Source organism: Lucilia cuprina, chromosome 2 (genome assembly GCF_022045245.1).
Source record: "Lucilia cuprina isolate Lc7/37 chromosome 2, ASM2204524v1, whole genome shotgun sequence".
Classification (NCBI taxonomy): Eukaryota; Metazoa; Arthropoda; class Insecta; order Diptera; family Calliphoridae; genus Lucilia; species Lucilia cuprina.
This window is the reverse complement of record NC_060950.1, coordinates 9,505,182-9,527,717: the sequence shown is the minus strand read 5'-3', so window position 1 is coordinate 9,527,717 and position 22,536 is coordinate 9,505,182. Positions and strand designations below refer to the sequence as shown.

Here is a 22,536-nt window from a genome sequence, read left to right as displayed (position 1 = left end):
TAGCTTGATGAGAGAACTACCAATACTTCAAGTCTACCGGGGACTATAAACTGGTGGTGTCAAATTTATCCTAGCTTTTCCTTGGATTGATTTGACCTGATTATTTCTTGTCCCAGTTATTGTATAGGTGGCTGTGGTTTAAATCCAATCTCGTTGGAAGACGAGTTGCCGAGACAACGGAGAAGTGGTAATGCAGATGAGTCCAGTTATTATGTAGGTGGCTGTGGTTTAAATCCAATCTCGTTTGAAGAGCCATTGCGGAGGGACTAAGCGTTGGAAATGAGTTGTTGTGAAATGTATATGATACTGGTTCAGTGTAGGAGTTACGCTGACCTTATCCACCCATATACCTAGAGTGAGCGTATCAAATAATACAAAGCTAATAACTTGATTCTAATGTGATACCAGAAGTAGAGAATACATTAAGGAATCATTTGCTATCAAAAACTCTCTTGGGACCAAGATTTAGTTAGCACTTTTTGAATATAAGGTGTCGACACTCATATTTGATCGACCATGTCCGACTATACTTTCCCCCTTATAAAAGGCAAACAATGTGGTCTGTTGGTAGACACACTCTATTTGACACTCATAACTGTTGTAGGGTATCATATAATGGACATTGCCCGTCTATGCTTTCCTACATATTTATGCTTACAAACGACAATAACTTGGTCTATTGATAGACGCCCTCTATCCGTATGTGGTTTGTCGACTGCGGTGCTAATTGTAATCAGTAGCAAATTACATATGTGGAGTATCGTTAGTTGAGTGTGGTTGAGAGATTGGATAAATAGTCAACGACATTTAAAAAAAAAAATGAATTGCCACGTTTTACCAAGATTGAGTTGGCACGTTTTGAATACAAGATGTCGACACTAACTAACGTAGGGTGTCGTATGATCGACCATGCCCGACTATACTTTTCCACGTATTTATAATTATAAACGACAAAAAATGTGTTCTGTTAAAAGACATCCTCTATTTTTATGTGGTTTGTCGACTGCTGTTCTGATTGTAATCAAAAGCAAATTACACAGGAAAAGTACCGTTAGTTGATTATGGTTAAGAGATTGGATAACAAGAGAAACAATTTGAAAAAAATACTGAGTTGCCACGTTAAACATTTACGGGGTTGATGGAGTTGCTAAATGTAACTTCTTGTTTTAAGTACTAAATTAAACTTAAAGCTTTGTTTTTAAAGTGATTTTAGTTTTATTTAAAGTTTTTTATACAGTTAACAATTAAATTTTTATTTAATTTTTAAAGCTAAATTATATAATTATTTAATAACTATATTAACTAATGATTAGATAAAGTTTTATTTCATTTTTTTTTTAATTAATGCAAAGAACTTTAATGGCTAGAGGGCTGCTTAATAAACATTACCGTAACCGTTAACTGTTACCTAGTTTTTCTTAAATGATAATGATGATAATTATATAAATAAAATAATAAATATTAGAATTTAGAAATATATGAAAACAATTAAACCAAAAGAAAAAAGTTTGTAAAGTTTATGATTTAAAGAAACAAGGTATAACAGATAATTTTAATACATTTCCCTCTATTATCATCACTATCTTGTCTTAAAAAAAACTTTGACCAAATACTTATATAAAAAGCTAATTATTAATAAAATAAAACATTTTTATGTTCCATTTTTTTCTTTGTTTAAAAGTATATATATATTTTTTTGTAACAATAAATATGCAAAATTGGCTTAATGCAAATAAAAGGTACACACCTACTAAAATAAATCAACTAAATAATAAATCACATTAGAACAACTAAAATTAATTAAATTTTAGAAATTTAACAAAAACTTTTCATCATTTTCCCTAAAATGCCGGCAGATGACGTCTTCTTCGTACACCCTGATATTCTCCTGTGGTAGCTGATCTTCCTTTGCCGGGGAAACCGCGAGCAAATGGTGGTTTGGCATTGGTGGTGACGTAATAAGTGCCACGAGCTCTGTAATAACATTAGAAGAGGGTTAATAATTTTTTTAAATTATAATAAGAAAAGTTTACCGTTAAAATCTTTCCTAATAAAAAGTTATATATTCTACAGAAAATTTTGTTTAATGAAAACTTTTCTACCGAAAATTTTGTTTAATGAAAACTTTTCTATAGAAAACTTTGTTTATCGAAAACTTTTCTATAGAAAACTTTTTTCTAATGAAAGCTTTTCTATAGAACACGTTGTCCAACGGGAACTTTTCTATATAAAAGCTTGTCTAAAGCATTAAAAATATAATCTATAGAAAACATATCTATTTGGTCTTCTATAGACAAAGACTTTGTCTAACGAAGACTTTTCAAACGAAAACTGTTCTATAGAAAACTGTGTCTATCACAAAATTTTCTATAGAAAACTATATCTAACGAAAACTTTTCTGTAGAAAACTATATCTAACGAAAACTTTTCTATAGAAAACTGTGTCTAACGAAAACTTTTCTATAGAAAACTGTGTCTAACGAAAACTTTTCTATAGAAAACTGTGTCTAACGAAAACTTTTCTATAGAAAACTGTGCCAAACCAAAATTTTTTTTTATTGAAAACTGTGCCTAACGAAAACTTTTCTATTGAAAACTGTGCCTAACGAAAACTTTTCTATTGAAAACTGTGCCTAACGAAAACTTTTCTATGGAAAACTGTGCCTAACAAAAACTTTTCTATGGAAAACTGTGTCTAACGAAAACTTTTCTATAGAAAACTTTGTCTAACGAAAACTTTTCTATAGAAAACTTTGTCTAACGAAAACTTTTCTATAGAAAACTTTGTCTAACGAAAACTTTTCTATAGAAAACTTTGTCTAACGAAAACTTTTCTATAGAAAACTTTGTCTAACGAAAACTTTTCTATAGAAAACTTTGTCTAACGAAAACTTTTCTATAGAAAACTTTGTCTAACGAAAACTTTTCTATAGAAAACTTTGTCTAACGAAAACTTTTCTATAGAAAAACTTTGTCTAACGAAAACTTTTCTATAGAAAACTTTGTCTAACGAAAACTTTTCTATAGAAAACTTTGTCTAACGAAAACTTTTCTATAGAAAACTTTGTCTAACGAAAACTTTTCTATAGAAAACTTTGTCTAACGAAAACTTTTCTATAAAAAACTTTGTCTAACAAAAACTTTTCTATAGAAAACTTTGTCTAACGAAAACTTTTCTATCGAAAACTTTGCCAAACGAAAACTTTTCTATAAAAAACTTTGTCTAACGAAAACTTTTCTGTAGAAATCTTCTAGTATAAATGTATGTATGTATGTAATTTTGTTGTAAAATTTTATCGCTATTTTTCTTACTTATGCGATACATGTTCACCCATTAACACATATTCCGAGTCCTTGGGTTCACACCAACCTATCAGATAGGTAAATAGGTTTGGACAAGGACCAGCATAAAAACCTTTTTTCGTTGTAATCGATTCAATAAAGTAGGGTGTAACTTTCGTATGATCACAGGCCAAAGTTTCTGAAAAATAAAATAGAATTAACAAACAATCTATCTATTTGGAATGACAATAGTTCTCTATTAAGAAAAACTTACGAAATAGAGTAGCTGAACCAACACAGGCGGGTTGGCGGGTACCACCATTAACATAGAAATCTGCATGACCACTAGAATGCCATTGACCCAAAATACCGGCACCGGTATGTAATACATCCACAAAATGAGCATCTGATGAGTCCAAGTCCCTTGAGTTATTGGCGCCCGCATAAAAGAATATTGTAGGATCTAGAGCGGTAATTCTACCCATTTTACCCTCTCCTGGTTTCAGATAGTTAGCCACCAGACCCGCTATATGTGCACCCACACTATAACCAATAAAATGTAAATCATCCGGTTGTACCCCTCTCGGATGTCTGGCTAAATATTTCACCAGCTGTGATATACAAAGACCACCAAAACGTGGTGCCCAATCCATTTGACTGAGACAGGGTTCTTTTACCGCCGAACCATAATCCACTATAATAATATTATATTCCCCTATACTAAAGTAAGCTTGCCGTATATCCGGACTTGGACTCAAATTACGACCACCTCCAAAACCATGTATTATAATTTTGGTAGGATGTCGAGGATTAAAATGCGTATAGTACAGGGCATTATCATTAAGAACATCTATAAATTCGGGATTATCCTGAGTACGTCGTGTGTATAGGAAAAATTGTATTTTAGGATGGGGACATCGAAATGGTTTCTCCAAACAGGAGTCGGTGACATAAACTTGTGTTTCGTTTTTCGCTTGAGCTTCTGTAAAAAGTGAAAAAGTTAAGATATTTTTGTTTAGCAGTGTATTTAAATTATATAATCATATTTAGTGGAAAAATACTGGTTGCCAAAAAAGTTTTATAAAGAGAGAAAACTTAACACCTAAATCTATTTTTCGTGTGTCATTCATTTATCGTGTTTGTAAAAAAAATATTTTCTTTCCTTATTTGCCATCAAAACAGAGTTCGGTGAAATAAACGAACATCCTCAGCATGCAATCCAATGATGTGTAAGTGAATTAAGAAAATAGGGGTGTTCACTTCTTTATAGAAAACTTGTACGAAAACTTTTTCTAACGAAAATTTTCTATAAAAAAATTTGTCTAAAGAAAACTTTTCTAAAGAAAACTTTTTCTAACGAAAACTTGTTTTAACAAAATTTTTTCTAAAGAAAACTTATAGAAAACTACGTCTAACGAAATCTTTTCTATAGAAAACTTTGTCTAACGAAAACTTTGTCTAACGAAAACTTTGTCTAGCGAAAACTTTTCTATAGAAAACTTTGTCTAACGAAAACTTATCTATAGAAAAATTTGTCTAACGAAAACTTTTCTATAGTAAACTTTGTCTAACGAAAACTTTTCTATAGAAAACTTTGTCTAACGAAAACTTTTCTATAGAAAACTGTGTCTATCGCAAACTTCTCTATAGAGAACTGTGTCTAACGAAAACTTTTCTATGGACAACGGTATCTATCGCAAAATTTCTATAGAAAACTTTGTCTAACGAAAACTTTTCTTTAGGAAACTTTGTCTAACCAAAACTTTTCTATAGAAAACATTGTTTAACGAAAACTTTTCTATAGAAAACATTGTCTAACGAAAAGTTTTCTATGGTTCACTTTAAAGCTTTTGCAAAAAAGACAACTTTTCTATAGAATGCTTTGTTTAGAAAAGCTTTTATATAGAAAACTGTGTCTAACGATAACTTTTCTATAGAAAACATTGTCTTTTTTTATAGAAAAGGATTTTCTATAAAATTCTTTTGAACACTTTATTCGATGTAAATACTCCCACAAGTGAATATCCTTATTAATAAACAAGTTTATTTTTAGTAATTTTTTCTTATTTTTCACCAATGACTACGTCATAGACAAGTCTTTCTGTTTTGTATTTCTTTCATTGCATTTTTTTCCAAAGAAAAAGGAAAGTAAAAGTACCGGAAGTTTTTGTGTGTTTATCTTTTCCACAAATTGTCTGCTCCTTCTGTAACGTTCGAAAAACAAATACTGTTGTTGTTATTATTTTAATATTAATTTTCTTTTTCCATACAACTAGTGGGACTCGTTTTATAAAATGACCAGACCAGACTAGACCAGCTGTAATTGTGACAGCATGTTTGAAAATTATGTTTCTGTTTAAATTTGGCGCCATTTAATATAGCAAATACCAGGTACTTTAACTTGATATTACTCTGTGTCCCGAGTTTGAGGCTATTTACATAAGTTATTAAGCGGAAAAGTTTTATTATGGAAAATATTTATTTTTAATTTTGAACTACTGACTTTATTTGTTATGACGTTCGAAAATGTTTCATTTATAATTGAGATCAACATGGGATCAAAGGAAATTGCAAAACAATAGTTTATATTGAGATTAATTGGAACATAATTACTGGGAACATAATAGTGTTATTTACTGTCATTTTATAAAAATAAAATTGACATAAATTGTTCCTTTGTGCAAAAATTGTGCGAATTGTGTCTCAAAAGCTTTGAAATATATTAAGAAATTATATAGTAGACAGTTTAACTGACCACTACCCGACGTATAAGCCTTCATGTTTAGTAAACCATATGTTTGAGAACCTTTCTCTAATATTAGAAACCGTTTACAATTGCTGGGAGTCTTATTTTACGTGTAATAGCGTCGGCATATGAACCCTATCTCATCTCAATTTAGATCCAAAACCTCCAACTATCTGATTTTTAACTAAACACTTACACTGATGTAAACACAAAGAGTTTATTTAAGTGAATATTTACCTACAAAATTTAAACCTCTTAACATAATGACACTAAAACATGTCTGTATGTTTTTTTGTTTTTCAACAACATTTTGTTTTTGCGCAAAATTATAATACTGTTTTTGTTTTTTTTTATACACCACGGGTCCGTTTTATTTTCATGTCTACTACAATTCCAAATGAATCTTGCATTAACTTGAACTTCCATGATTATCTAATAATTTTATTTAGAGTTTTAGTTTCTTATCTTTCTGCTGTTCCACCGACTTCCTACTTTTGTTTACGTTTTATATAGCGTACTTTTGCATTGCGCTTAACAAATTTGTTAAAACTACAGCGTTAACACAATGAAACATTTGTGCGGTTTTGTTAGTAGTCAAAATAATCACGTTTGTATATAGTATATCGTCGTCATCGTTGTAATACCAAAGTGATCACGGTTTGTTCATAAATGTTGCACAAATGAACGTGAGTAGCATCATTATGATAACATTTTTGTTATTACTATTGTAGACCTAGTTACAAGAAGCCGACGAGCGAAGAGACGGAAACAAAACAGATCATAAATTAAGTAGAAAATAAATTTATAAATACAATATGAGTTAATATTAATCGAATAATAAAAGGGCCGGTTGGAAATTGATGGATGGTAGTAACCAACTTACTAACTAACTAACTAACTAACTAACTAACTAACTAACTAACTAACTAACTAACTAACTAACTAACTAACTAACTAACTAACTAACTAACTAACTAACTAACTAACTAACTAACTAACTAACTAACTAACTAACTAACTAACTAACTAACTAACTAACTAACTAACTAACTAACTAACTAACTAACGAACTAACGAACTAACGAACTAACGAACTAACGAACTAACGAACTAACTAACTAACTAACTAACTAACTAACTAACTAACTAACTAACTAACTAACTAACTAACTAACTAACTAACTAACTAACTAACTAACTAACTAACTAATTAACTAACTAACCAACTAACTAACTAACTAACTAACTAAGTTATAGTTCAGTTCTAGCTCAGTTCTAGTTCAGTTCTAGTTCAGTTCTAGTTCAGTTCTAGTTCAGTTCTAGTTCAGTTCTAGTTCAGTTCTAGTTTAGTTCTAGTTCAGTTCTAGTTCAGTTCTAGTTCGGTTCTAGTTCAGTTCTAGTTCAGTTCTAGTTCAGTTCTAGTTCAGTTCTAGTTCAGTTCTAGTTCAGTTCTAGTTCAGTTCTAGTTCAGTTCCAGTTTAGTTTTAGTTTAATTATTCTAGTTCTGTTCCAGATCAGTTTTAGTGCTATTCTAGATAAGTTCTCTTGAGTGTGCTAAAAAAAATATATTTTGAAACTAAAAAAAGTATTATTAAAATATAAATACATGACACAATTATATGCATCGATATTTTCTCAATATTACGAATTTTTTTCTTAATTATAATTTATATTTAAAGAATATTAATTAGATTTCAAAATTTCAATTGCTTATTATTTAATATTACATTTACATAAATTTTGAATTACAAATCTTATCTTGTTTTAATTGCTAATTTTCAATTAGTATATTCATAATTTTGAATTTAAATTCTCAATTTATATTGCGTTGGATAGGTTTCTCAAATTAATTTCTTAATATGCAAATTGATTTTCAATTTACATTTTCACAATATACAAATTAGATTTTGCTTAATTTACAATGATGTAATAAGTGGTTTATATTCTTTGGAAAAGAAAATGTGATAAGTTTAAGAATTTATAAATCTTGTTAAATCCTTTTGAAGCTCACATTTACCATTTACAATAGCCGTTTTAGTGTCTATTAACAAATGTTTTCTAGATTGTTCGTTAGTTTTTTATTGCAATTTTATTTTGCTTTTATTTTTATCACATTTGCTATTACCAGTGTTACACTTAACATTATTTGTACAAATAAAAAAAAATTAAAAGTATTTCTGGTTTACTTCCACACAAACACTAATTTTTTTCGTTTTATTTACAGTTGCGGTTTTTTATGAAATTTATTTATATTTTTTTATCGCGTAGCCCCGACTGTAAAACATAGATTTCCTAATTTGTTGTTTCTAAATTTCATTAAATATTAATGTATTTTTTTAAATTTTCTTTATATAAAAATTTTCGTAAAATTTTATTTTTATTATTTATGATTGATTGTTTAATGATTTAAACTAGTTTAGTCACGTTTGATTTGTGGTTAAATACTTATGTCACATTTGCAAATGTTATCAAAAAGGGGTTAGCACAACTTTTTAGGGGTGATTTGGGGGGAATAATACAAGTAGTTTATTTAAGAAAAATATATAGGAAAATTGTGTTTATGTTATAAATGTTCGTAAATATTACAACTGACGGAAAAATGTTATTACAGAAAAATATGTAAATCATTTAAATAGACGTAATAATTTAAAAAAAAATGTTGTTATTGGCTGGACAAAAGCTTCCTTAAAATTCGATTATGTCAATATTTGCTATATTTATTTCATAATAATTTTCACTTTAATTGAGAGTAATTGAAAAAAATCACTGTTTGATATGACATAATGATAGTTTCTTTTAAAAGGAAAATTAAGAACAAATACATATATCTAAAGAGATAGGAAGAGCTGGCCCAAGATTATGCTTTCAATGCGGCAATTAAGCTTAACTGGTATGTGATATATAATTCAGTTACGTCACTCTACCATTCTCAATAGTCTAAGAGAAATACCTGACCACATTGACTAGACCATTTTTTATGATTAAAGCTTTTCAGTGACTATTCAAAACGATCCAATTGTGATTAAAATAATCTTCCATAACTGATCGTATAATGTTTTCTCCGAAGGCTTAAAGACCAATGTAGTGTTCTTCGCATCAAAATCTTCGTCGGAATATCGCAAGCAAACGCTTGCGATAAACAAATTCACTTAGTGAACTACTTTTGAAGTGGTTATTATTTTTTTGGGTTTTTTCTGGAACGATCAGTCTTTGTTATAACTAGGTTTCTATAAATCGAATAATCGAACAATCGACTTTTTGTCGAAAAGTTGAAGTCGACTTTTTTGAAACAAAATAATCGTCAATGAAAAAAGTCGAAAAGTCGACTTTGTAAATAAAGGTCGAAAAGTCGACTTTGTAAATAAAAGTCGAAAAGCCGGAAAGTCGATAAGCCGAAAAGTCGAAAATGTAGAAAATAGTAGAAAAAATTCGAAAATAGTCGAAAAAAGTCGAAAGAATCCGAAAATAGTCTAAAGTCGGAAAAGGTCAAAAAAAAGTCGAAAAGTCGACTATTTGTAAAATACTAAAAGTCGACTATTATTTAAATGAAAAAAGTCGAAAATTCGACTTTTAAAGAAATGCAAAACGTCGAAAAGTCGATTATTCGTTTCAACTATATTGACCTTTTGTCGAAAAAAGTCGAAAAGTCAAAGTCGACTATTTTGTTCCAAAAAAGTAGATAACTCGACTATCATCTATGAAAAAAGTAGAAAAGTCGACTTTGTAAATAAAAGTCGAAAAGTCAAAAAGTCGTAAAAATTCGAAGAGTCGGAAAAAGTTCGAAAAAATGTCAAAAATAGTCGAAAATTTTAAAAAAGTGAAAAAAAGTCAAAAGCTCTAAAATAGTCGGAAAAACTCGAAAAAAAGTAAAAACATAGTCGAAAATAGTTAAAAAGTCGAAAAAAGTCTACTACTATAAAATACTAAAAGTCGACTTTTAACTAAATGAAAAAAAGTCGAAAAATCGACTTCGCATAAAATACAAAAGTCGAGAATAGTCAAGAAGTCGGAAAAAGTCGACTATTTGCAAAATACAAAAAGTCTAAAAGTCGACTTTTAACTAAATGCAGAAAGTCGAAAAGTCTTAGATTTTTTTGAAAAATATTCATGATCGTTAAGATTTAAACATGTTTAGACAGGTTTGCTTTTTGAAGAAATTATCAAAAGATGCTCTAGTCAATGTACGTTGTTAAGTGGAAGTTTTTGTTTGGAAACTTTTAACACAGCCCTCGTAGTTACAAACTTTACATAGCTTTTACAACTAAAACACCCACAAAACATTAAAATTTTTATAGCTTATCATGGTATCATTTTGAAATCTTGACAAAAAAAATAGCAACTAATCAATAAATAACTGTAATAAAATATTATGCATCGTTTAACATAAAACTATTAAAAAAAAAGAGTTAAGAAATAAAACAAGTAAGAAATTATAGTCGGGCTAGGTCGACCATTTAAGACCCTTTAACCCTTGATGAATAGAATTGTGGACAAGTCAAAGGGGACTTTTATAGGGCTTAGAGTCAAATGAGGTCCTATAATTATAAAAGTCAAGAGAGTCATCAAGTCTAGTATAGAACTTGGCTTTGAAGCTTTTTGTAGAGATACAAATATATTAAAAATAATTATGAAATAAAAAGTCCTATTCGGCGGGTTCAGTTGTATGGGGGTTATGTGAAATAATAGACCGATGTTATGTATTTTCAATAGACTTCGTCTCCGGTACCAAAGTAGATCATGTGTCAAATTTCATTGAATTATCTTCAAAATTGTGACCTGTAGTTTGATTACAAGGTTTACAAGCCCTATTCAGGGTTCAGCTGTATTGGGGCTAGGGGGGGCTGAAATAATGGACCGATGTTAACAATTTTTAATAGGACAACATTTCTCTGGACAAATAGAATATCATGTGACAAGTTTCATTAAATTATCTGCAAAATTGCGACTTGTAGTTTGATTACAAGGTTTACAACCCCTATTCAGGGGTTCAGTTGTATGGGGGCTAGGAGGGGCTGAAATAATGGACCGATCTTAACCATTTTTAATAGGACACCATTTCTCTGGACAAATAGAATATCATGTGCCAAATTTCATGAAATTATCTTCAAAATTGCAACCTGTAGTTTGATTACAAGGTTTACTTGGACAGATAGACAAACAAGCAGACGGATGGACGGACGGACAGACACAGCTAAATCAACTCAATACCTTAATATTGCTTATACTTTAAGCTGTATATTAAGGTATTGAACCAATATTATTGTGCGTTACAAACATCAGCAAAAAACCAATATACCCTCCCCACTTAAATGGTGTAGGGTGTAAAAAAAGGTAATTACAAACCAAACAAAATATAAAGATAAAACATCTATTAAAAATCTCGCTAAAAATTTCAAATGATAATTTAAAAAAATAACTTTATGAGACAAAAACAAATTTTAATAAACAAATATTTTACGCGCCAAATAACAACTGCAACTGTAACAATAAAATTAGAAGAAAAAAAAACCATAAAGATTGTAATAAAATCAAGGTGACTAAACATGCAACTTGAATTTGATATAAATTTAGTTGCCTCAAATAATATTATTTCATAATATGTATAAGCTCTTAATACAGGTTTAAACAGACAGACAGAGGGACGGACAGACAACTATTTGCTGTAACTATTTTCCTCAACAACTACAAGTTGTGGGGGTACAAAGAGCAGGCAAGTGGGTTTTCCTTAAATATTCCATTGCTTTATAGTGAGTTTTTTTACTATTTCTTTTCTTTTTCAGTTACACACATGGAAGTAAAAGAAAAATTTTGTTTGAATTTTACAAAAAATTTCTTTGCATTTTTGTTTTCTTCGTTTATTTTAAAGCAGATAAAAATTTGTAAATGCCAAATAAAGTTTTTCAAATGCTTGTTTATGAAAATGTAAAAAAAACAACTACATACATACATAGTTGCCGGAATTTAATTATCATTAAATTTTAAAATAAAAACAAATCATTGTTAACAGCAGACAAACGAAAAAGTAACCCAAAACCCGCACAATTTTTAGTAAAAAAACTTAAAAGCAAAACAAAAACTGAAAACAAAACATTCAATAAAAGTCTAACTTTTAAAAAAATACTATTTACTATGAAGATGGCCTTTAAAAAAATAGTGGTTTTCTGTTAGACGGAATATTCGAGTGTTTTTTTTTTTATTTTTTGTATTGCGCCAATCAATTGTTATGGTTTATTGAACCAAATCTATGCTTTGTCATGAAATTACATACATAGTTTTGTTTTTGTTACCGTTTATTTTTTTCTTTTCATTTTTGGTAAGCATGAGTGGGTTAAATTATATTACATTAAGTTATATACTAATATTTACTTTAACTTGGAAATTCCCTTTATGAAAACAAAAACAATCGATTTGTTTGTGTAAAGAAATTTTGAAAAAGTAAAGAAATATTTTGTTAATTGTAAAAAATTATAGGAAAAAATAAAAAAAGTATTCATTTTAATGTTTTTTTTTTTTTTTTTTTTTGCGGAAGACTGCAAGTAAAACATGATTAACTCTAATCAAAAACAAAAGACTTAAGACACATGTGTTATGTTCAAAACAAGCAAAGTACGTCGCTTAAGTCTTTTACTGTTTTAAAGAATCGATTAAAGAGTTAATTTTCAAAATATTTAAGAAAGATTTCTATTAAATATTTTTGGTATAAAACTAACAGCCAACAATTGATCAAATTCAAAATATAATTTAGTTTTCGATATTTATATTAGAGATATTCCATTAAGAGATCAGTTTCTATAGAAACATTTATTAGTTTTTAAATTTAACAATTTAACATATTCAAAAGGATTCTATAGAAATCATATTGAACTAAAGATCAGTTAACACAAACGATCTCTATGTTATGAACAATTAAAACAAAAAAATCCAAAGAAACATAATCATGGATCGATCAGTTAAACAAAAATAAGATCGGAAAGTTTATGTAAGAAAAATGAAAAATCTGTCAGTTTTCTATAGAAAACGCAATAATTGATAAAATTTTTATAAAGTAATTAAAGATTGATCGAGAAAACTTAAAGATCAATTCGATCGATTGAAAATTTAAATATGATCAGTTTTATTGTGGAAAACTTTCTGTAAAGAAACCTCTTTACAATTGATCAATTATATGTAGAAAGCTCAATTATTGATCAGTTTTGCTAAAAAATCCTAATGAACTGTTTGCTATAAAAGTTAAAACGAATTGATCAGTTTTATATAGAAATTTAAATTATTGTTATTCTATTATAAATTATTGTTCAATTAGTTTTCATAATACCTAAAGGTTGATCTTTTGATCCCTAATAGACTTTTTAAAAAAGTTTCTTTAGAAAACTTTATAATATATGTTTCTCTAATAAAAAATTTTCTATCAGTTTCATATATAAATATGAACTATTGATTACTTTTCAATACAAATCTTAACGATCAATCAGTTTTTCATAAAAAAAAAAACTTAATGATCAAATAGTTTAATAGAATAAACTTAAATACCGATTGGTTTTCTATATAAAAAACTTAAAGAGCTATCAGTTTTCCGTATGAAACTTAAAGATCAATTAGTTCTTTATACAAAACTTAAATACTAATAGATTTTCTATATAAAACTTAAATAATGATCAGTTTTCTTAACAATTGATCTGTTTAGTGTAAAAATCTCAACTATTGATCAGTTTTCTATAAAAATCCTGGTGATCAGTTTTCAGATGATAACCTTCAAGTTTTTTGTACAAAACTAATCGATCTTTTTATTTAATTCTTTAAACTGATCAATGTTTAAATTATTTTATTGCTAAGAAAACCAATCATTACATTTCCTATAAAAAACAATATAAAACTGATCATACTTTAAGGTATCTTCTTAAAACTGATCGATTATAAAATTTTCTATAGTAAATTAATTGTTAATATAGTAGTAAAGAGAACAATCTGTTTCTGAAAACTAATTGATTATTAAGGTTTATATAAGAAACTTAACGATCATTAGGTTTTCATAGTAAAACTGATCGATCATCAAGTTCTTCATAGAAAATTGATCTGTCATTATGTTGTCTATAGAAAACAGATCAAACTTTACATTACGTCCAGAACACTTCTTGATCTTCTATAGAAAATGTAATGATGTTTTTTTTTTTTTCAATAGAAAATTGAAACATTGATTAGTTTTCAAATTTAAAGATCGGTTAGTTTTCTATACAAAACTTGAAGTTTAATCAAACAAGTTTATCTAGACAACTTAATGATCTGAAACTTAATGTTCGATAAGTCTTCTATAGAAAACTTAGTTCTCGATCAATTTTTTTACAAAACTTAATAATCGATCAGTTTCTTATTGAAAGATCAATTTTGTAAAGAAAACTTATTGATCGATCAGTTTTGTGTACAAAACTTAAAAATAAATTAGTGTTCTAGACGAAAACTGATCGATCAGTTTTCTATAGAAAACTTATTGGTCGATCAGTTTACTAAAGAAAACTTATTGGTTGATCAGTTTACTAAAGAAAATTTATTGATCGATCAGTTTTCGTTAGAAAACTTAAACATTAATCAGTTTTCAGGAGATAGCTTAAAGATCGATTAGTTTTTTTTCGAAAACTTAATACTCGATGAGTTTTCAGCAGATAACATAGAGATCGATCAGTTTTTCATACAAAATTCAAAGCTTGATCACTTATAGAAAATACATATATTGGTGGTTATGTTTTCAATAAAAAAAAACTTAATGATCAAATAGTTTTCTATAGAAATTTTTATAATCTGTCAAATGGATCGATCAGTTTTCATTAGAAAACTTATTGATCGATCTGTTTTCAAGAGATAACTTAAAAATCGATCAGTTTTAAAGAGATAACTTAAAGATTGATTAGTTTTTTGCGAAAACTTAATACTCGATGAGTTTTCAGCAGATAACAAAAAGATCGATCAATTTTTCATACAAAACATAAAGCTTGATTACTTTTTTGATAGAAATTTTTATAATCTGTCAAATGGATCGATCAGTTTTCTATAGAAAACTTATTGATCGATCAGTTTTCAAGAGATATCTTAAAGATTGATCAGTTTTCTTTCGAAATCTGAATACTCGATGAGTTTTCAGCAGATTATATCAAGATTGATCAGTTTTTCATACAACATATAGAGCTTGATCACTTTTTTGATAGACAACTTAACGATCGATAAGTTTTTTTTATAGAAACCACATATAACGGTGGTTAAGTTTTCTATAAGAGAAACCTTAATGATTGAATAGTTTTTTATAGAAATTTTAATGATCGACAAAAAAAAGATTGATCAGTTTTCTATGAAGTTTTATAAAAAAATTCGATTGTTGTATTTTCATTGGACATCTTTATAACTTTCGAAAATTACGAACTTTACGATGGATAAGTCTCTTTAAACTTTATGTAGATGGAAAAAAGTTCGATTTCAAATAGGTATGTATGTGTATAGTTTGATTGTTTCTTGTCACACAAGAGTAAGTTCATGATTTAAAAAAAAATATTTCTGGTTTTGAAAACTTTATATAATTATTTTATTCTTACTTAGAAAACATATAATTCTTGTCGTAAAAATGAGTTGTTAAAACATTTTGTTTAATTGTAATAAAAATAATAATAAAACAAATTTTATAACAATAATTACCTTGACACTTTTTAATAGCATACAAAGTTATAAGGGATCGCATACATATGTATGTATGTACGTCAGTGTTTTATTAATTTATAACTTCACAGTATTAATAAAAATAATAACAATAAAACCTTTTTATTGTGATAAAAAAAAAAACATATAATTTCACAACAACTAACATAATAAATAAAATTCGCACTTGATGTTTAGTTTAGGTGTCTGTCTGTCTGTTCGTCTATTGTATTCACTGAATTAGAAGATAAAAAAAGCACTATAATATATGTACACATGCGTAATTGGGTAACGTTGTTTTACTATTAAACCAATAATAAATATTATTACAAAGCATTTAATAAATACTCTAAGTGCTGCTGCTATTTAAAGAAAAAATTAAAAGTCATTTTGTCTCATTAACAATATTTTTTTTTTGATGTTTTAAATTGTGGCCATTAAATGATGCACCTGTGTTAAATTGTGTTTTTTAGTTGATGCGAAACACTTAAGAACTTTTTTTGTTTTTTATAAAAAAAAAACACTTTAATAATTTAGTAACAATTAGTATTCTTTAATATTTTGTTTAAAAAATCCTTGAAAAGTTTTTTTTTTTGATATTAAGGTTAATGTTTGAACTTAAGTTTACGAGGTGAAATTATTCTTAAGTAAATTTTTATTAATTATACAAAAGTCATAATGACAATTCATATTAATTAACTTGTTAATATACTGTCTTATTCACAACGATTTAAGAAATGTTTATAGAACAAAATTTGTCTTATAAACCTTTGATAAATTGTTATCAATGAAGAATCTACTCAATGTATTTTTACAAATTTTAATAGAAATGCCAAACAACCAGCACTTTTAAAAACTTCCTTAAACCAAAATTTCCAACTAGACCTTATTAATTAAATCAAGTTTTGTATTAATACTTAATTAGTCTTTTAACACTTCATTTTTAGCCTATAAATAATATATTTCAAAAATATTTATTACCTTGGCACGCAAAGAACGAAAGTATCTGCTTTGTATATTCCGTTAACTATAGTAAATACTAAATATTATTATATACTTTAAATTCATGTTAAATAAACAATAAGACTTAAGTTGGTATTTCAAGGAAATTATTAATTAACTTTAACTATAAGTAATAATATTCTAAACAAGAAAATAATAATTTTAACAAATAAATATTTTGTATTAGAAAAGCAATGACTTTTTTTAAGAGAACATTGATTGTAAAGTTTTCATTAGAATTTATCACTAAAACAACTAATTTTTTAAAAGAAAGAAAACTTCACGATCGTTAACTTTTCTAAAAAAAGATAAGTTTTCTATAGAAAACACATTGATTAATTTTTCTAAAAAAAACGATAAGTTTTCTATAGAAAACACATTGATTATTAAGTTTTCTATAAAAAAAAAACTCATTGATCTTTAAGATTTCTATACAAAACTCACTGAATGTTAAGTTTTCTACAAAACACTCATTGATCCTCACATTTGCTATAAAAAAGTCATTGATCATGTATATAAAACTCATGAATCATTAAGCTTTCTATATAAAACTAACTGATCGTAAAATTTTTTGTTTTCTAAAGAAAATTCATTGATCATTATGTTTTTTATAGAAAACTCATTGATTATAAGGTTTTCTGTAGAAAACCCACTGATCATTAAGTTTTCTACAGAACACTCATTGATCCTCACATTTTCTATAGAAAGTTCATTGATCATTTATATAAAACTCACGGATCGTTAAGATTTCTATATAAAACCAACTGATCGTAAAATTTTTAATGGAAAACTCTTTGTTTTCTAAAGAAAACTCATTGATCATTATGTTTTTATAGAAAACTAATTGATTGTTAGGTTCTCTGTAGAAAACTCATTGATCGTTAAGTTTACTATAGAAAACTCATTGATCGTTAAGACTTCTATATAAAACCAACTGATCGTAAAATTGTTCATATAAAACTCTTTGTTTTCTAAAGAAAACTCATTGATCATTATGTTTTTTATAGAAAACTCATTGATTATTAGGTTTTCTGTACAAAACTCATTGATCGTTATATTTACTATAGAAAATTCATTGATCGTTAAGATTTCTATATAAAACTCACTGATCATTAAGTTTTATATAGAAAACTCATTAATTATCTATACACATCTCAAGGATCGTTATGATTTCTATAACAAATCTCCCGATCAATTATATAGAAAACTCACTGATCATTAAGTTTTCTGAAGAAAACTCACTGATCATTAAGTTTTCTATAGAAAACTCACTGATCATTAAGTTTTCTATAGAAAACTCACTGATCATTAAGTTTTCTATAGAAAACTCACTGATCATTAAGTTTTCTATAGAAAACTCACTGATCATTAAGTTTTCTATAGAAAACTCACTGATCATTAAGTTTTCTATAGAAAACTCACTGATCATTAAGTTTTCTATAGAAAACTCACTGATCATTAAGTTTTCTATAGAAAACTCACTGATCATTAAGTTTTCTATAGAAAACTCACTGATCATTAAGTTTTCTGTAGAAAACATACTGATTGTTAAGTTTTCTATAGAAAACTCTTTGATCATTAAGTTTTCTATAGAAAACTCACAGATCATTAAGTTTTCTATACAAAACTTAATGGTTGTTAAGTTTTCTATAGAAAATTCATGGATCATGTATATAAAATTCACAGATCGTTAAAATTTCTTATTAAACTCACTGATCATTTATTTAGAAACTTAATTCGTTTTGTTTTGTGTTGTGATCGTTTTGTTCTCTATAGAAAACAAACTGATAATAAAGTTTCCGATAGATAATGAATGATCTGATCTATGTTTAACCTTTCTGTAGATAATTGATCAATAGATGCTAAACCGATCAATTATTGAATTTTATTATATATTTAGAAATTGTATCTTTATTTTATTGGGTTATCTTTAGAGAACCAATCGATCGCACAATTTTGTATAGAAAACTGATAACCTAATAAATTAATTGATCGTTTATAGAGTTGTTTTAATTTGCTTTTTAATTTTTCAAGGAACATTTTTCTATAGAAAATTGATCAATTTGAAAATTTTTCAATGATCGATATTTAAGTTTTAATTCTTTTTATTTCTAATTTTTCTATAGAAAATGTCATTCATTTTGCTTTTTAGAGAAAATTTTTCTATAGAAAACTGATCGAATGAGAAATTTTTATGTGAAGAGAGCTGATCAATGTTTAAGTTTTTTCTATGAAATTTGAGTATTTAGTTGTTTATATAAGATCTCAGCAAAAACTGTCATTAGCATGTAAGTAATTAAAATGCTAAAATTTACTTTGACAATAGCATTTAAAACGATTACAAGTAATTAGAAAAAATAGTCATTATAAATCATTCCAAAAACGTTCACAGTTTCTAGATCTTTAATGGCAAGATGACTAATGATTTATTAAGTGTTTATAAACACATTATTAGTAAGATCTTGTTAAATTACGTCTATGTAATCCAGACAATATGTAGTAGTTATTGTAAAGTATATTGTTATGTAAGTAATTATATTTGTAAGCCATTAACTAGTTTTTGCTGGGATGTTTTCGTTTTTTTTATAAATCTGATTAAATATTAAGTAATCTGTAGAAAACAGATCGATTGATGTTAAACTGATCAATTGTTATGTTTTATTTAGAAAATGTATATTTAGGTTATAAGGATCTTCATAATAAACGATCATAAATTTGATTTATAGAAAGATGTTCATTTATTAAAAATTGAAAGATGGATTGAAAAATGTTTCATTTTTTCCTTTAGAAACGCTTGTTTTCTAATAGAAAATTTTGCTTTAAAAAAACCTGAACGAATTTAACATTTTGCATGAAACAGTCTTTAATATTTTTATTCAAAATTTTAAATATTTACATATTTAAAAAACTAGGTTTCTAAACAAAAACCCGAATTATTATAATAAAATTGGAATTTATTGATTTCTGTAAAGTCATTATTGATTTTATTATACGAAAATAAAACAAATTTCTAAAAACCTACAAAACTTCACCAAATAAAAAACTATGTAGAAAACCTTGACCTACTGAGTGTAGGGTACAAAAAATACAAACATATTTTATGTCTTGTTAACAATTTATGTTGTATAGTAAAATTAAAGAAAAAAATCTAGAAGATTTTCATAAATATGAAAAAAATAATAATAACAAAATAAAATACATGTGTGTTTAATACATACATATGTTAATGTTTAAATGTGTGAATACAACATTAACCTTTGAATATTATAAATAAAAAAAAATAATAAATAAATAAATGTATAAATGAATGAATGTCTGGCAAAAACAAAAGACTTAAGACACAAACATTTAAAGAGCGTTTTAAGGGCCTTTAGCTAACTAAATGAAAAGCAACAAATTTACACCTGACAATGACTCACAAAGTTTTGGGGACACAACATGACAAGTGAATATTAAGGTGTTAGCATTATAAAAGGTATAAAGGGCGGGCAAGGGAACGAAAGTAATAAAATGTAAATATTGGAATATTGGAAATAAAAAGCGAAAGTAAAAGTTTTGATTTTTTTTAAAAAGAAACGAAAACAAAATATTGCTGACTAAAGCTTAAGGCAACAACAACAACAACAACAAACAACTTATCGATTCATTAAGTTGTTTCAAAACTTACCGGCATTTTGATAGAAACAGCTGAGACACACAATAAACAACACAAATGTGCTGCTGTAATTGGTGAGTTTTTGATTTTTGGCAGGCATGTTGTAATCACAATTTGTTTTTGTATTTGTTTTTATATTTGTATTTGTTTTTAATTATAAATTTTAGTTAAGTAATATAGATTTTAAAGAACTTTTGCTTTAGTTGAAAAATTATTTGTTTTTTATTTTTTGGCTAAATTAACATGCAGTTAACAAGTTAAGAGAGGTTTAACATATATTTATCAATTCATAGACGTAGTTGTGGTTTTTTTAAGTAATTGTTGTTGTTGTTATATTTTTTATTTTGTTGTTAAGTTATGGCCTCTGTATGTTGTCACAAATGGTAGTGGTTGTTGGTAGTTTGGTTTGGAATTTAAGATATTTTTTGTATAAAAAAAAAAACACCAACAAACTAAATAAACTTATAAAGTTGCTGTTTATTTTGGTTGGGGTTTGTTAGAAGCACCAACAACAACATCAACAAACACAAATTATGTAATATTATGACAAAATATTTAAATATTTTCAGTTTTAATTTTAAGTTAAACAAGTTATTAGCACACTTGATGCAGAATAGAGTGAAAAAAATTTAAATTTATCTTTTGGTTATTAAACCACCAATATCCGTTTTTCTTTATTTATGTGTATTAATGTAGGCTAAGAGTTTTTTTAATTTTTCACTTGTTTTTAATTACAAAATTATTTTTAAACTTTTTATAGGTTTATATGTATTATTAATTAAATTTTATTCCAAAAAACACTTTTTTTTTTTGAAAAATCGTTTTTAATCGTAGTCCGCAGACATCCGTTTTCGTTGTATTTCAGGACCGTTTAGCTGGCGTGCTCAATTAAATCTGTTTACTTGCTTACAACTTTTGCTTTCGTTTGCTGCTCTTGGTTGACTTGGTTTCTTCGTAAATAAACAGATGACTGGCTGTCCGTCTGTCTGGGCTTACATTTATGGATCTTAAGCTTTTTTATGTGTTTTAGTTTAAGAGTTGTTGTTTTTTTTTCAACAAGTTGTTTCTTTTTTGGCGCTCTTTTTATATAGGTTTGTTTGGGAAAAAGCTTGCTTTTAAAGTTTTTAAATTCAAATTTGACTAAAACCGTTACTAGTTTAATAATTTTATAACATTAAGATTACTTTAATGAAATTTTATATATTTTTAATAAAATTTGAGTTTATTAATAAAATTTTGTTATTTATAAAAAAGCTTTCAATATTAAATTATTTAAAAGTTTACAAAAAATTCATATTCACTAAAAGCTCATTTTTAGTAAATAAAGCGTTTTTCATAGAAAATCTGTTTTTTATTCAAGAGACAAAATGTTTATAAAGAAACTTCTGAGCCAATAAAAGTTTCCATTCTTTTTCTTCTAAGAAAAATCTATCTATCTATCTATCTATCTATCTATCTATCTATCTATCTATCTATCTATCTATCTATCTATCTATCTATCTATCTATCTATCTATCTATCTATCTATCTATCTATCTATCTATCTATCTATCTATCTATCTATCTATCTATCTATCTATCTATCTATCTATCTATCTATCTATCTATCTATCTATCTATCTATCTATCTATCTATCTATCTATCTATCTATCTATCTATCTATCTATCTATCTCGAAACGTGGACACACAAAGAACACATGGTTCGGAATGATAAACTATTTATGTTGTTTGATTTTTAAGCTTTAAAATTGACCCAAAAACCTTGATCTAAAATTATTTCAATAGCGAAAATACTACAGAAGTATTTATCAATCAAAAATACAAATTTAAAGCAAAAAACTTGACTCTGACAGTGAATGACATTTGAAATTAGAGCAAATTCGCATTAACATACATTTAAATAGTGAAAACAATATGAGGGTGTTTAAAAATTCTAAACACACAAATTCGTTTTTTCTAAACAAGATGAGTGATAATAATACCCACCCACTTGGTGGTAGGTTACCAAAAAAAAAAAAAAATAATTAAAATAAAATTTAATTTCTAGCAATTGTTAAATAAATATATTTATTTACAATAGAAGAAAAAAGTAAAAATGAAATTTGGGTGTTAATCAAATTGGGATAGGTTAGTATTAGAAATTTTTGAAAAGAGCTGGTAGACGACGACAA

The 22,536-nt window shown here is 26.9% G+C and overlaps 1 protein-coding gene across 1 annotated transcript; it reads right to left on the bottom strand.

Annotated features, from left to right (window-relative positions):
* Positions 1 to 1,223: 1,223 nt before the first annotated feature.
* On the bottom strand, positions 1,224 to 21,232 carry LOC111683156 (phospholipase A1 member A). Its single transcript, XM_023445203.2, has 4 exons — positions 20,376 to 21,232; positions 3,557 to 4,264; positions 3,313 to 3,481; positions 1,224 to 1,974 (listed from the first exon to the last, which is right to left on the bottom strand). The coding sequence occupies exons 1-4, from the start codon at positions 20,461 to 20,463 to the stop codon at positions 1,842 to 1,844; spliced, it is 1,098 nt and encodes a 365-aa protein (XP_023300971.2). The 5' UTR covers positions 20,464 to 21,232; the 3' UTR covers positions 1,224 to 1,841.
* Between the last annotated feature and the right edge of the window lie 1,304 nt (positions 21,233 to 22,536).

Excerpts from the sequence above, each read along its gene's own strand:
- LOC111683156 (XM_023445203.2), bottom strand. The coding sequence starts at position 20,463 with ATGCCTGCCAAAAATCAAAAACTCACCAATTACAGCAGCACATTTGTG. Across the intron at positions 4,265-20,375 it reads CTGTTTCTATCAAAATGCCG|AAGCTCAAGCGAAAAACGAA; the intron begins GTAAGTTTTGAA and ends CACTTTTTACAG. Across the intron at positions 1,975-3,312 it reads GGTGAACATGTATCGCATAA|AGCTCGTGGCACTTATTACG; the intron begins GTAAGAAAAATA and ends ATGTTATTACAG.